This window comes from Dendropsophus ebraccatus, chromosome 1, assembly GCF_027789765.1.
Source record: "Dendropsophus ebraccatus isolate aDenEbr1 chromosome 1, aDenEbr1.pat, whole genome shotgun sequence".
Taxonomy (NCBI): Eukaryota; Metazoa; Chordata; class Amphibia; order Anura; family Hylidae; genus Dendropsophus; species Dendropsophus ebraccatus.
This window is the reverse complement of record NC_091454.1, coordinates 217,819,629-217,833,788: the sequence shown is the minus strand read 5'-3', so window position 1 is coordinate 217,833,788 and position 14,160 is coordinate 217,819,629. Positions and strand designations below refer to the sequence as shown.

The 14,160-nt window shown below is 43.3% G+C and overlaps 1 protein-coding gene across 1 annotated transcript; it reads left to right on the top strand.

Annotated features, from left to right (window-relative positions):
• Positions 1-4,351: 4,351 nt before the first annotated feature.
• LOC138799751 (transmembrane 4 L6 family member 5-like) lies at positions 4,352-9,803 on the top strand. The gene is made up of 5 exons (XM_069981360.1): positions 4,352-4,609; positions 4,710-4,775; positions 5,057-5,211; positions 7,044-7,239; positions 9,555-9,803. The coding sequence occupies exons 1-4, from the start codon at positions 4,427-4,429 to the stop codon at positions 7,234-7,236; spliced, it is 597 nt and encodes a 198-aa protein (XP_069837461.1). The 5' UTR covers positions 4,352-4,426; the 3' UTR covers positions 7,237-7,239; positions 9,555-9,803.
• Positions 9,804-14,160: the final 4,357 nt, after the last annotated feature.

Below are 14,160 nucleotides of genomic sequence, written 5' to 3'. Positions count from 1 at the left end.
AATGTTCAAAATCCAAATCAAGTTCGCAATTTACATTTATTTATTTATTTATTAGTTCTTATGCTTTATAACAAAGCTAAACTCTATCCAGGTCCAGTCTCCTGAAGGCTGCTATATAACAGCTATACTTACTGTATCCAGGTCCAGTCTCCTGAAGGCAGCTATATACCAGCTATACTTACTGTATCCAGGTCCAGTCTCCTAAGGACAGCTATATAACAGCTATACTTACTGTATCCTGGTCCAGTCTCCTGAAGGCAGCTATATAACTGCTATACTTACTGTATCCAGGTCCAGTCTCCTAAGGTCAGCTATATAACAGCTATACTTACTGTATCCTGGTCCAGTCTCCTGAAGGCAGCTATATAACTGCTATACTTACTGTATCCAGGTCCAGTCTCCTAAGGTCAGCTATATAACAGCTATACTTACTGTATACAGGTCCAGTCTCCTGAAGGCAGCTATATAACAGCTACACTTACTGTATCCAGGTCCAGTCTCCTGAAGACAGCTATATAACAGCTATACTTACTGTATCCAGGTCCAGTCTCCTGAAGGCAGCTATATAACAGCTATACTTACTGTATCCAGGTCCAGTCTCCTGAAGGCTGCTATATAACAGCTATACTTACTGTATCCAGGTCCAGTCTCCTGAAGGCTGCTATATAACAGCTATACTTACTGTATCCAGGTCCAGTCTCCTGAAGGCTGCTATATAACAGCTATACTTACTGTATCCAGGTCCAGTCTCCTGAAGGCTGCTATATAACAGCTATACTTACTGTATCCAGGTCCAGTGTCCTGAAGGCTGCTATATAACAGCTATACTTACTGTATCCAGGTCCAGTCTCCTGAAGGCTGCTATATAACAGCTATACTTACTGTATCCAGGCCCAGTCTACTGAAGGCGGCTATATAACAGCTATACTTACTGTATCCAGGTCCAGTCTCCTGAAGGCAGCTATATAACAGCTATACTTACTGTATCCAGGCCCAGTCTACTGAAGGCGGCTATATAACAGCTATACTTACTGTATCCAGGTCCAGTCTCCTGAAGGCGGCTATATTACAGCTATACTTACTGTATACAGGTCCAGTCTCCTGAAGGCAGCTATATAACTGCTATACTTACTGTATCCAGGTCCAGTCTCCTGAAGGCAGCTATATAACAGCTATACTTACTGTATCCAGGTCCAGTCTCCTGAAGGCAGCTATATAACAGTTATACTTACTGTATCCAGGTCCAGTCTCCTGAAGGCGGCTATATTACAGCTATACTTACTGTATACAGGTCCAGTCTCCTGAAGGCTGCTATATAACAGCTATACTTACTGTATCCAGGTCCTGTCCCCTTAAGGCTGCTATATAACAGCTATACTTACTGTATCCAGGTCCAGTCTCCTAAAGACATATTTTTAGACTTTTGCTGGTTGAAAAAAACAGACTAAACACAGGCATTCTGGCTAGTACAGAGTCACGGCTCAATGTGTCCATCAATCACATGACTGTTTGAGAAAAAAAGAGTCAGAAAACAGGAAGTGCTGTGTTTTCCATGATAACAAAAAAAATGATGAAAGTAAATTGTAAACTTGCTTTATATCACATCTACTGTTGATTTAGATTTGGAAAGTTATAATGACAGTGATACAACTGTATACATTACCTCCCCACGGTCCCCGGTGTTCTGCCCACTGCTCGCTTCCCGGAGTGGGTCTCTGAAGTGACAGGCCGCTTAGCCAATCACTGTCCGTGCGCACTACAGCCAGTGATTGGCTGAGCAGCTTGTCAGTTCAGAGGTCCGCACTGAAGCTACAGCTGTGGCTCCGGGAAGCGAGCAGAGGGCAGAAGAACACCAGAACCATGGACAGGTAATGTATACAGTTTATTTTTTTACACAATTGTTAGCCATCGGCTGTAGAGATGAGAGAACCTGGAGCATGCTCGAGTCCATCCGAACCCAAACTTTCGGTATTTGATTAGCGGGGGCTGCTGAACTTGGATAAAGCCCTAAGGTTGTCTGGAAATCAGCCAATGATTATTGTCATCGCTGAACACAACACTAAACACAAGGAAATTCAAGTACTGACCACAAGAGCACAAGACACCAGACAGGAGACCAAATCACTGGAAACTGAGGCCTTGACACCAAAAAATTCATTTCTGGGGCCTCAAACTACTAATAAAGGAACCAAAAAACGGGAATGGAAAATTAAACACAACAGGACACCAGAGACTGGGGACAAACTACCAAGCCCCAGGACAAGAGGAACTAAACAGGGGCACGAATGACATGGTGCCAGAAAGTGGAGCATCAGACTAATAGACGGTAAAAACGGGAGGACAATCCCAATGAACATTTTGATGCCAAATTACTATAAAACAAGTGTTTAGGGCACCAAACTAATGGAAAGAAGAGACTACTCAAGATTAGGGTTAGGGTTAGATTAAGGCACCAACCATATTGTGCCAGAGAGGGCATGGGCATCAAACAAAATAGACAGTAAAAAATGGAGCACAAACCCACTAGTCTCAAAAAAGTAGCATAGAGGCAAATGGAGTAACTAACCACTGACCACCCAAGACTAGGGCACCGAGCCAGTGATCTCCACATACTGGGAGACCAAAACAATAGACTCCAGAAACAAGGGGAACCGAACCACTGGATTTCAAGTGTCAAGTTTCCACTGAGGCAGGAACTCCAATGTTCACGACAGTTAAATATTAATAGTAATAATAGTTTCATCACTCCTGACTCTGATGCAGATAACAGTAATGACACACATTTTCCATAATTACTACAGTCGGATTTACCCTGTAATTAGACCAACTCTTTATAATATGCAAGTGGGGGCAAACACTTAAGAGGTTTACCACAAGGACAGGCCCCAGTATGGGGCATATGCTTTGTGCAGTTTTTGTATCCAAACCCCGTTTGGTCTGGTCAGAGAAAACTCCAATGACCTTAGTGCCAAATATGTTTTCCAGTGATCTTCAATGATCTTGGGACCTGGCCAGTGCCAAATATGTTTTCCAATGATCTTCAATGATCTTGGGATCTGGCCAGTGCCAAATATGTTCTCCAATGATCTCCAATGACCTTAGAACCTGGCCAGTGCCAAATATGTTTTCCAATGATCTTCAATGATCTTGGGACCTGGCCAGTGTCAAATATGTTCTCCAATGATCTTAGAACCTGGCCAGTGCCAAATATGTTCTTCAATGATCTTTGGACCTGGCCAGTGCCGAATATGTTCTCCAATAATCTTGGGACCTGGCCAGTGCTGTCTTTGTTCTCAAATGATGATCAGTGGATGAACGTCTTATTGAACAAATGCTCGCACTTTTCATACAAGGACTATGCCTCAAAAGGTTGGGGATAATGAACTCTATTAGGTACCCCAAATGATTTAGTTCTAAAATTCCATAAGGTCCAGCAGAAGACCCAGGGGTCTATCTACGTAGCACCCGTCTTAGAGATAGTTATGCTTTTGTAACACCAGCAAATTTTGGTTGGTTTTCACTACTCTTCCCCAATTCCAGTTTATGGTGGAAAATTCAGTAGGCATCAAAGGATCCAATTTTAATTGCTTTTAATTTTCTTTCTAATCTAGAATGATTGCTTGGAAAAAGTGATGTTCCTCAGGGTGGTATTACACGGAACGATAATCGGCCGAATTGGCTCGATTCGGCCGATTATCGCTCCGTGTAATAAATGCAACGATCAGCCGATGACAACGATCATCGGCTGATCGTTGATATAATTTATAACCTATTTTCGTCGGGCGCCGACCGCGCACCGCTGCGTGTAATAGCGGTGCGTGGCCGGCGACTAACGATATACATTACCCATCCACGTTCCAGGGCTGCTCCTGCCGTCCGCTTCTCCTTGCGTCCCGCGCGCGCTCTAGCGTCACAGCGGCCTGTCAGCTGATAGGCCGCTCAGCCAATCACAGGCCGCGGCGGTCCCGGCCTATGATTGGCTGAGCGGCCTACCAGCTGACAGGCTGCTGTGACACTAGAGAGCGCGCGGGACCCCCGGGAGAAGCTGACGCAGGAGCAGCCCTGGAACGTGGATGGGTAATGTATGCCAGTTTAGCAAGGGCTGCAAGGACATCGGTAACGATGTCCTTGCAGCTCTTGTCAAACGATTATCGGGCCGTGTAATAGGTCCAGTAAACGAGCAACGATCTAGCAGATCGCTGCTCGTTTACAGGTATTATCGGGCCCTGCTCGGCCCGTGTAATACCACCCTTAGTCTCTATCTTACCGTGTCACATGAAGTTCAAACTTCAATGTTCGGTGACTCATATTGTGTTATCTATGGGGCTGGGTCTAGAGCTATAAGTGACCAGGATCAATTGTCCTCGTCACACTTCAGCCTCCTCCATCTGTGCTCAGTCTGCGGCTTTGTCCGACTCCTACCACCATGTGTACTGGGAAATGTTCGAGATTTATTGGCATTGCCTTGTACCCATTGTCTATCATCTCTATCCTCTCCAACATACTCCTGTTCTTTCCAGGATGGAAGACTGGTTATATCAAAAACCCAAAAGTGCTGATGACTCCAGAGGTTATTTTTCTTGGAGGGATTATCGGAGGCGGCATACTGGTAAGACTGAATTCTAGGGGTTATTACTTGGTGGAGTGATGTAGGAGACTATTTACCGGTGTTCATATAATGGTCCATAACCACTGTCCTCTGATTGCAGGTGTTAATACCAGCGATCCATATCCAAGCCACCGGTCGACAGGGCTGCTGCAGTAATCGATGTGGGGTGAGTATGAAGCCAACTTTTATCCACCACTAATAGGCGTTCTATAACTCACCAACCCACCATGAGACAGATTGCTCTTTCATCTCTCATCTCATCCCAGAGAGAAGGGTGGTCCCTCGTAAAGTAGTAGTGGAGTTTGGAGAAGGTGGAGTCCTAAATAGCTGTACACTGGCTTCCAATTACGTCTCTGCTTAGATGCCAAGACATTTACTTGAATGGTAGACCCATTTGTATATAGTGCTCAAAACTATCTCAGTACATTCTCCTCTTCTTTCTTTCAGATGTTCCTGTCAATCATTTTTGCTGCTATCGGAGTTGCTGGGTCTCTGTACGGTTTTGTGGTGTCTGTGGTGGGCATGGTGAAAGGACCTCAGTGCTTATCGTTAAAAACTTTGCACTGGGAAAGACCATTTGAAACGAGTCTCAAAGATTTCAAGTAAGAATTGTCGTCTCTCTCAAACTGCATGCCTAACCTACATGTAAAATACCCACTATTGGTACAAAAAAAAACAAACTCTTGACTTGTCAGAGAGATGTCAAAAGTTTTGATCGGTCTGGGTGTGAGTGTTCAGACCCTTACTGATAGTCGGAAGGAGTTACACATGGACTTACTTTCCTATACTTCTTTTGCTAATCACAACACAGCACATATTCCACTCTGCTATGTCATGACATAGTGCTGGTGAGAGTGCACTCAGCAGCCTGGACTCTGCCGTACACAGTACACAGTAATACACAGTATTATTGATAGCATGTGGAGGTAGAAGGGGTTACTGATGCATTGAAAGGTTTACAGTGTGATGCTGTGGATATACAGAATTAGTGGGTTACAGTGTGATATACAGAATTAGTGGGTTACAGTGTGATGCTGTGGATATACAGCATCAGTGGGTTACAGTGTGACTCTGTGGATATACAGCATCAGTGGGTTACAGTGTGACGCTGTGGATATACAGAATTAGTGGGTTACAGTGTGACACTGTGGATATACAGCATTATTGGGTTACAGTGTGACTGTTGATATACAGAATTAGTGGGTTACAGTGTGACTCTGTGGATATACAGTATTAGTGGGTTACAGTGTGACTCTGTGGATATACAGAATTAGTGGGTTACAGTGTGACTCTGTGGATATACAGTATTAGTGGGTTACAGTGTGACTCTGTGGATATACAGTATTAGTGGGTTACAGTGTGATGCTGTGGATATACAGCATTAGTGGGTTACAGTGTGATGCTGTGGATATACAGAATTAGTGGGTTACAGTGTGATGCTGTGGATATACAGCATCAGTGGGTTACAGTGTGACGCTGTGGATATACAGCATTAGTGGGTTACAGTGTGACGCTGTGGATATACAGAATTAGTGGGTTACAGTGTGACACTGTGGATATACAGCATTAGTGGGTTACAGTGTGACACTGTGGATATACAGTATTGGTGGGTTACAGTGTGACGCTGTGGATATACAGCATTAGTGGGTTACAGTGTGACTCTGTGGATATACAGCATTAGTGGGTTACAGTGTGACTCTGTGGATATACAGCATTAGTGGGTTACAGTGTGACTCTGTGGATATACGGCATTAGTGGGTTACAGTGTGACGCTGTGGATATACAGCATTAGTGGGTTACAGTGTGACTCTGTGGATATACGGCATTAGTGGGTTACAGTGTGACGCTGTGGATATACAGCATCAGTGGGTTACAGTGTGACTGTGGATATACAGAATTAGTGGGTTACAGTGTGACTCTGTGGATATACAGTATTGGTGGGTTACAGTGTGACTCTGTGGATATACAGCATTAGTGGGTTACAGTGTGACTCTGTGGATATACAGCATTAGTGGGTTACAGTGTGACGCTGTGGATATACAGAATTAGTGGGTTACAGTGTGACACTGTGGACATACAGCATTAGTGGGTTACAGTGTGACGCTGGGGATATACAGCATTAGGCACACTGGTGTTTACATAAGGGATAGCTGGCTAGAACTTGACAGATGACAGATGAGAGGGAAGCCGTGATTTACCCTTTGGGAACAGCATGGATTTAAATATATAGGCAGGTCGGCCACAGTCTCTGAGGCTCTCTCTCTGCCCAGACAACCCCTTTTAATCTATGTTGTGCTAATACTTTCAAAATGAGTTCCTTCCTTTCTTGGTAGCCAACAGTGTGAAGGGACCACCAATACAGTAATTTGTCAACTAAGAACTTTCCATTGGTTGAATGTCCATTGGTTCTCATTCTCTCCCTTGTCTCCTACAGTGATAAAAACTACCTGTTCCATAAAGACTTGTGGGGTTGGTGCCTAGCCCCAGAAAACGTGGTGGAGTTCAACATCATCCTCTTCTCTTTAATCATTGCCTCAACCGCTGTCTCTTTGATCCTGTGCACCGTCCAGATGATCAACGGCCTCTTTGGCTGCCTCTGTGGAACCTGCCGAAACAAAGAGCAATAAAAGGTGCATAGTTACATATAGGAGACATTGATATAAGGATTCTCTCATAGAGGACCACGTAGGTCTTAGTCCCTGTAGAACAAATACTTCCTGATTAATTAGTTGCTTAGAACTACAATTCCCAGAATGCATTGCTTTCCCTCAGCTCTCCACCATAGCCCTCCTACTCCCCTCCCACAGCACTTTTGCCAGTACTCCACCCAGAACAGTTGCAGAACATTTTAATACACAACAGAGTCAGTAAGTTTGCAGCACCTGCTGCATTCATTTCCTGTCTGCTCCTCTGCATGTGGCACTGTTCAGCACAAGGAAGCATGCTTTACACACCCCATTCTTCCCTTAATGTCCTAATGAAGATAACTATGTATTTGTGTATATGATGTAGGCTTTAGGGCTGGTCAGAGCCAAGCTTACTGAGATACTAGAGCATGATGTGTTGTCTTGTGGAATAAGGAATAGAAGGTTCTAATGGTTCTCTAGTAAGTGAGGGGTCGCCCTTAATGTCATGGCCCTTCACACTGATGTGGGAGCTGTATCATATCCTTTATTGTCTTACTGATTAGATTAATATTGTAAACTGAATAAGGCAATAGTACGAGATCGACTGCAACTGGTTTTTGCCGAGGTTAACCCCCTACCCTTATACCAGAGGGAAAAGAAGTATGCAAAGAATTAAAATTGGTGATGGGGTCCTCAGGTGTTTACCAGTGATGAACTATATTGGCCTGTTGGTTGGGTCAATGTATATTAGAGTAAGGACACATAAAATAATCAAATGACAATATATTTAGATCAATATTAAAAAATTAAAAACATACACTACATAGTGTTATATATAAATCATGATAGATACAATGTAGAAAATAGCGGTATTAAAAAAGAAAAAAGAAAAAAGAAAAATATAAAAAAAGCGAAAAAAATATAAAAAAACGAAAAAATACCAATAAAAAATCTCCTGTGGATAATAAAAAGAAAGTCTTAGTTCATATATGTAGTTTATCACATCCAAATGATCCCTCTTAATAGTAACGATCCTTAATTGGTTGAAATGATAGACTAATTAGTATAGTGCCAGTTAGTATATGTTTGTAGATATAGTAAACAACGTAGAATTATGTCATAATTGAGCCGTAATTGCTGTATTGTTGGAATGCCTCAACAGTCTTATTTCAACGCTCAGTTTAGGGTGCTGTTTTGCCGGATCGATTCAGTACCGTTTATACACAATTCACGGTGGTTAATTGAACTGTTTTACTGATTGGACTCATTGGTATACGTTAATTGGATGCATAGTTATAATATATTGCATACTTTAGTTGGTATGCATAGAGTAAGATTATTGTGAAGATGTCTCAATAGGCGCTAACTGTATTCAGTAGCGATATCTCCGGTACTTTACAAGCCGCCTGATAGCTGTGACAGCATGAGTTGTGATGTTGTTAATTGATAAATACGGCAAATGTAATAATATTGTGTCGTCTGACACTTCTCACCCGTCCGGCGGTAGTTTAGTCTCGGTTGTTGAGAGGGGACCGTTCCGGTAGCAGTGGTTCTTGCGTTCTATGCATCCAATTAACGTATACCAATGAGTCCAATCAGTAAAACAGTTCAATTAACCACCGTGAATTGTGTATAAACGGTACTGAATCGATCCGGCAAAACAGCACCCTAAACTGAGCGTTGAAATAAGACTGTTAAGGCATTCCAACAATACAGCAATTACGGCTCAATTATGACATAATTCTACGTTGTTTACTATATCTACAAACATATACTAACTGGCACTATACTAATTAGTCTATCATTTCAACCAATTAAGGATCGTTACTATTAAGAGGGATCATTTGGATGTGATAAACTACATATATGAACTAAGACTTTCTTTTTATTATCCACAGGAGATTTTTTATTGGTATTTTTTCGTTTTTTTATATTTTTTTCGCTTTTTTTATATTTTTCTTTTTTCTTTTTTAATACCGCTATTTTCTAAATTGTATCTATCATGATTTATATATAACACTATGTAGTGTATGTTTTTAATTTTTTAATATTGATCTAAATATATTGTCATTTGATTATTTTATGTGTCCTTACTCTAATATACATTGACCCAACCAACAGGCCAATATAGTTAATCACTGGTAAACACCTGAGGACCCCATCACCAATTTTAATATTGTAAACTGCTTACTAAGGCCGGCTGATCGATGATACGTGGCTCGGCACTGCCGCGTTGTCGTAGCAGGGTCCGGGGTTCATATCCCGACTGAGGTTGTTTCTTATCGTTGCCTGATTTCATTGTTTTATTTCTTCTATAGGAAGAGTGATCACAACTCCCATCATGCTGTGAGAGGATAACCATCACATCAGAGGCTGGTTCCTTTGATATCCACCACCTCTAGCCTCTACAACCAAAGGAAGGAGGGACCTGGACTCCGAGAGACAGAATGAAGGGTCCCCCCCCCTCCCTGCCCCCCAAACTGGCTCATCATGTGACTTGTATATATGTGATACATTTTTCTATATGATGTAAATATGTGATTAAAGATGAGATTTCGCCCACGGGATGTCCCATGTGTCGCCTTCCTTTCTTTGAATATTACGCTCATTTTAATTATTATTTCCATTTTCTAATTTTACATTTTTTTATAGCATGGTGCGGTGTGGGAGTTACTCGGATTAGAAGCTCCTTTGCTCTGAGTAGGAGGAAGACATCACAATAAGCCCTTTCCATGCAGCCAATGGAAATCTCAGGCCAAGGGGAGGGTCTCTTTTCTTAAAGGGCATGTGCCGCCTAGATTTATTTTTATCTTTTTTTTATTGATTAGATCCAGATACTGAAACATGTTCTTTTTTTTCTAATCTGTTTCTACTTTTTTCCTCCTTGTGTTTAAAAGGCCATAGCACTTCCATTTTTTCACCTAGAGACCCACATGAGCCCTTATTTTTTGCGTCACTAATTGTACTTTGCAATGACAGGCTGAATTTTTGCATAAAGTGCACTGCGAAACCAGAAAAAAATTCAAAGTGTGGTGAAATTGAAAAAAAAAAACGCATTTCTTTTATTTGGGGGGTTTGTGTTTTTACGCCGTTCACCCTGGGGTAAAACTGACTTGTTGTGCATGTTCCTCAAGTCGTTACGATTAAAACGATATATAACATGTATAACTTTTCTTTTATCTGATGGCCTGTAAAAAATTCAAACCATTGTTAACAAATATGTCACTTAAAATCCCTCCATTCCCAGGCTTATAACGCTTTTATCCTTTGGTCTATGGGGCTGTGTCAGGTGTCAGTTTTTGCGCCATGATGTGATCTTTCTATCGGTACCTTGATTGCGCATATGCGACTTTTTGATCACTTTTTATTACAATTTTTCTGGATTTGATGCGACCAAAAATGCGCAATTTTGCACTTTGGGATTTTTTTTTGCGCTGACGCCGTTTACCGTGTGAGATCAGGAATGTGATTAATTAATAGTTCGGGCGATTACGCACGCGGCGATAGCAAACATGTTTATTTATTTATTTATTTATTTACTTTTATTTATAACCTGGGAAAAGGGGGGTGATTCAGACTTTTATTAGGGGAGGGGGATTTTTACTTATAACATCACTTTTATTTTTACTTTTACACATATACTAGAAGCCCCCATGGGGTTAGGGTTATTCCCACTGGGGTTAGGGTTATTACCCCCTGGGGTTAGGGTTATTCCCCCCTGGGGTTAGGGTTATTCCCCTTGGGGGACTTCTAGTATATACACTTTGATCTCTCATTGACATCTTTGCTGTATAATTATACAGCAAAGATCAATGAGATCGGCACTCGTTTGATTTCGGCTGCTGCAACCGAAAACAAACGAGTGCCGAGTCGGGGACGGCGCCATCTTGGAGCGGTCCCCGGCCGGCATCAGGTACAGAGATCGCTCCTCCGGGACAACGTCCCGGAGGAGCGATCTCACTCACTAGACACCAGGGAAGTGCTGCAGCCGGTAATCGGAGGCAGCTGTCATCTTTGACAGCTGCCTCCGATTACCTGATTAGCGGGCACGGCAATCGGACCATGCCCGCTAATAGCCGCGATCCCGGGCTACATGCGGCACCCGGGATCGCGGCGGTTCAGAGTGCGGCCGCCGCACGGCCCCGCTCCAAACGCGGGGAGGCGGCCCTGGATGTACGGGTACGTCCAGGGTCGCCTAAGGGTTAAAGGGAACCCGTCACCATGAAAATGCAATCTAAGCTATCGGCATCATGTTATAGAGCAGAAGGAGCTGAGCGGTTTGATATATATCTTTATGGGGAAAGATTCAGTATAACTTGTAATTTATTGATTGAAATCTCTATTTCCATGCTAAGGAGTCCAGACCATTGAGTGACACCGCCCACTGGACTCCTTACCACAGTTGAGCAGGGATTTTAATCAACATACTGAATCTTTTTCTACAAAGATATATATATATATCTGTCATGATCGCACCTGAAAAGGCATCAGTACCCTACTCTGTTGCAAAGATTCGACCTGTGCGCCATAGACTGCGCTTTTGGCATTAGGTCCGTGCCTGGTTTTCTTATGTTCTTTGCTTATGTCTTTTGTGATCCGGTCCATGTTTTCTTAGTTCTCCCTGCACTTTCCTTGCTGAGGTCTTCTCACTAATTTTCTCTGCTGTGTTGTGATGGACAGGTCTCCTCACCTTCTCTGTGTGTTTCTTCTGCTCAGCCAATTAGCTTGGAATCCGGGTCTTCTTCTCCCATATACCTGTGCCTCTCCCTTCACTCTGGGCTCTTGATAGCGTTGTTCAGCTAGTCTGTCTGTTAGATCCAGCCTCTGCCATTCTGCCTGTTTTCTTGGTTCCTTATCCCCCTTGCCTGATTCTCTCCAGTGTGTGTCTTTTGGTTTTGTGTTCCTTACGCTGTTCCCAGTTCTTCTTGTATCTCTGGCTTTGGCTCCACTGTTACCTTGTTGCGTCTCTGGTTTTCGTCCTCTGTTCGTTTGGTCTGCCTTATTGGTCCTGTCCTTCTTTGTAACTTTGCTTTGTCATTGTACCTTGTTCGCCTGTACTGTGTCTTGTCAGTGTTTGCACTTATTTGAGCGCAAGGACCGCCGCCCAGTTGCTCGCCGCCATCTTAGGGCAGATTGTGGCAAGTAGGTAGGGACAGCGTGAGGGGGTAGCTACAGGGCCCACTTGTTCTGTGTGTCTTTGTTCCCTGGGGACCTGACATTATCAATCTGCTCAGTTTTTCCTGCTCTATAATACGATAAAGATATTTTAGATAGTAATGTCTTGGTGTAGAGTTCCCTTTAAAGGAGAAGTCTGGCACAGGAGACATTTTTAAACAGCAGGGGTATGGAGTCACATGAAAAACAAACTCGCCTCTCCAGCACAGGGCTGATGCTCCAAAACCCCCACTGGGATCTCCACCAGAGCCAAATTCACAACGCAGCTAATGGGCTGCCCGCTCAGCCAGTCAGTGACTGGGACGGGAAGCTGCTGCAGTCACTGATTGGCTGAGTGGGCTGTCCATCAGCTGGTATGGTCATTTCCCCCCCCATATGATGTCATCACAACTCTGGGGGGGAAATACCTTCTGGCGAGGGTCCTGGGGCTTGTTATGTGGAGCATCGGGGGCACGGGGAGAGGTAAGCAATGCTTGCTTGTTATTTTCTTCCCTGACGGCTGTCACATTTTTAAAACAGATAAACTTCTCCTTTAACAGTATTTAGAGATATGTTAACAGTAGGGACATAGGCAATAATAGACAGGAGCATGAATGGGAGACATTACTGGGCATACTCTGTGAGCATTAAAGAGATTATTCTACAGGGAGGGGGAGGCTGAGCTGTGAGCTTCATCTATGGTCTTCTCTATCTACTGGTGTCACCAGCCTCTACCTTACCATCACAGACAGGATGTTATGTCCGCGCCTGTTCAGACCTTAGTGTGGTCCTCTTAGTGTGCATGTTTCTTACCAGTCTGAACTCTGTCTGATTCCAGCACTTGCTGTGTGGTGATTGACAGGTTCCACCACACCTATCTGGTTTCTTTTGCTAGTCCTAGCCGAGCTGCAGATGGTTTAGACTGAGTAGTGATGGACTGTTGCCTTCCCCACTTACCTCCCTTCCCCGTCAGTCTGTGGTCCCAGTCAGTTCTTTGTGTTCTAGATGTCAGAGGGCTGGTCCAATCACGCCCTGGAACGGGACTCTGGCATCTCATAAGAAGTCCACATGTCCATTTGAAATTATTCACTATATTGTATCTGATCTTTTTGGAATTACTGACTGGTAAGTAGCCAGGTGTTATTAGACAGGTGGCTGTTTATTACCCCAGCAAGGACAGGATCATAAATTGGACATGTGATGTTGTCCAGGGAGTCGACACTCTACATAAAATGGTTCAAAGTCCCCGATCCTGCACAAATATCATCTGCTATCTGACATACTGTATGTTATCGAGCGTGCACCATCTGCTCCTATTATCGAGATTATACAAGGTGCTCATTTACATACTGCCCCTCCCCCACCTGATGATTTGCTTCTCCAGACACGGTGATCTCATCAATGATACGGGATCACTCACGCTCAGGAATATGATCATTTTCTAAAGACCTTAGTTTTATATCTGATCCCAGCATGCCTCAGGAGGGAGCTCAGTTATCACAGTCTGTGGGAGGAGCTTATATTATTGGCGCCCCCTGCTGACTATTGCACTGTAGTGCAGAGTGGTGTAGTATAGCGTATTGTATATCCACCCGTCCCCTAGGAACCTATGGTCTATGGACAGTCATTTATGGGCCTGATTTTATGGTTGCTGTACTGTATATCAGTATTTGTTGGATATGTGAAGGTATTAGGTGTCATTTGGGCAGTGTATGACAGCATTTGGCCTTTTTTAATAGAACCCTTATCAGATCCCGGTTGAAGTCATTT

Coding starts and splice junctions, on each gene's coding strand:
- LOC138799751 (XM_069981360.1), top strand. CDS start 4,427: ATGTGTACTGGGAAATGTTCGAGATTTATTGGCATTGCCTTGTACCCA. Junction 4,776..5,056: donor GCTGCAGTAATCGATGTGGG/GTGAGTATGAAG, acceptor TCTTTCTTTCAG/ATGTTCCTGTCAATCATTTT. Junction 5,212..7,043: donor ACGAGTCTCAAAGATTTCAA/GTAAGAATTGTC, acceptor TGTCTCCTACAG/TGATAAAAACTACCTGTTCC.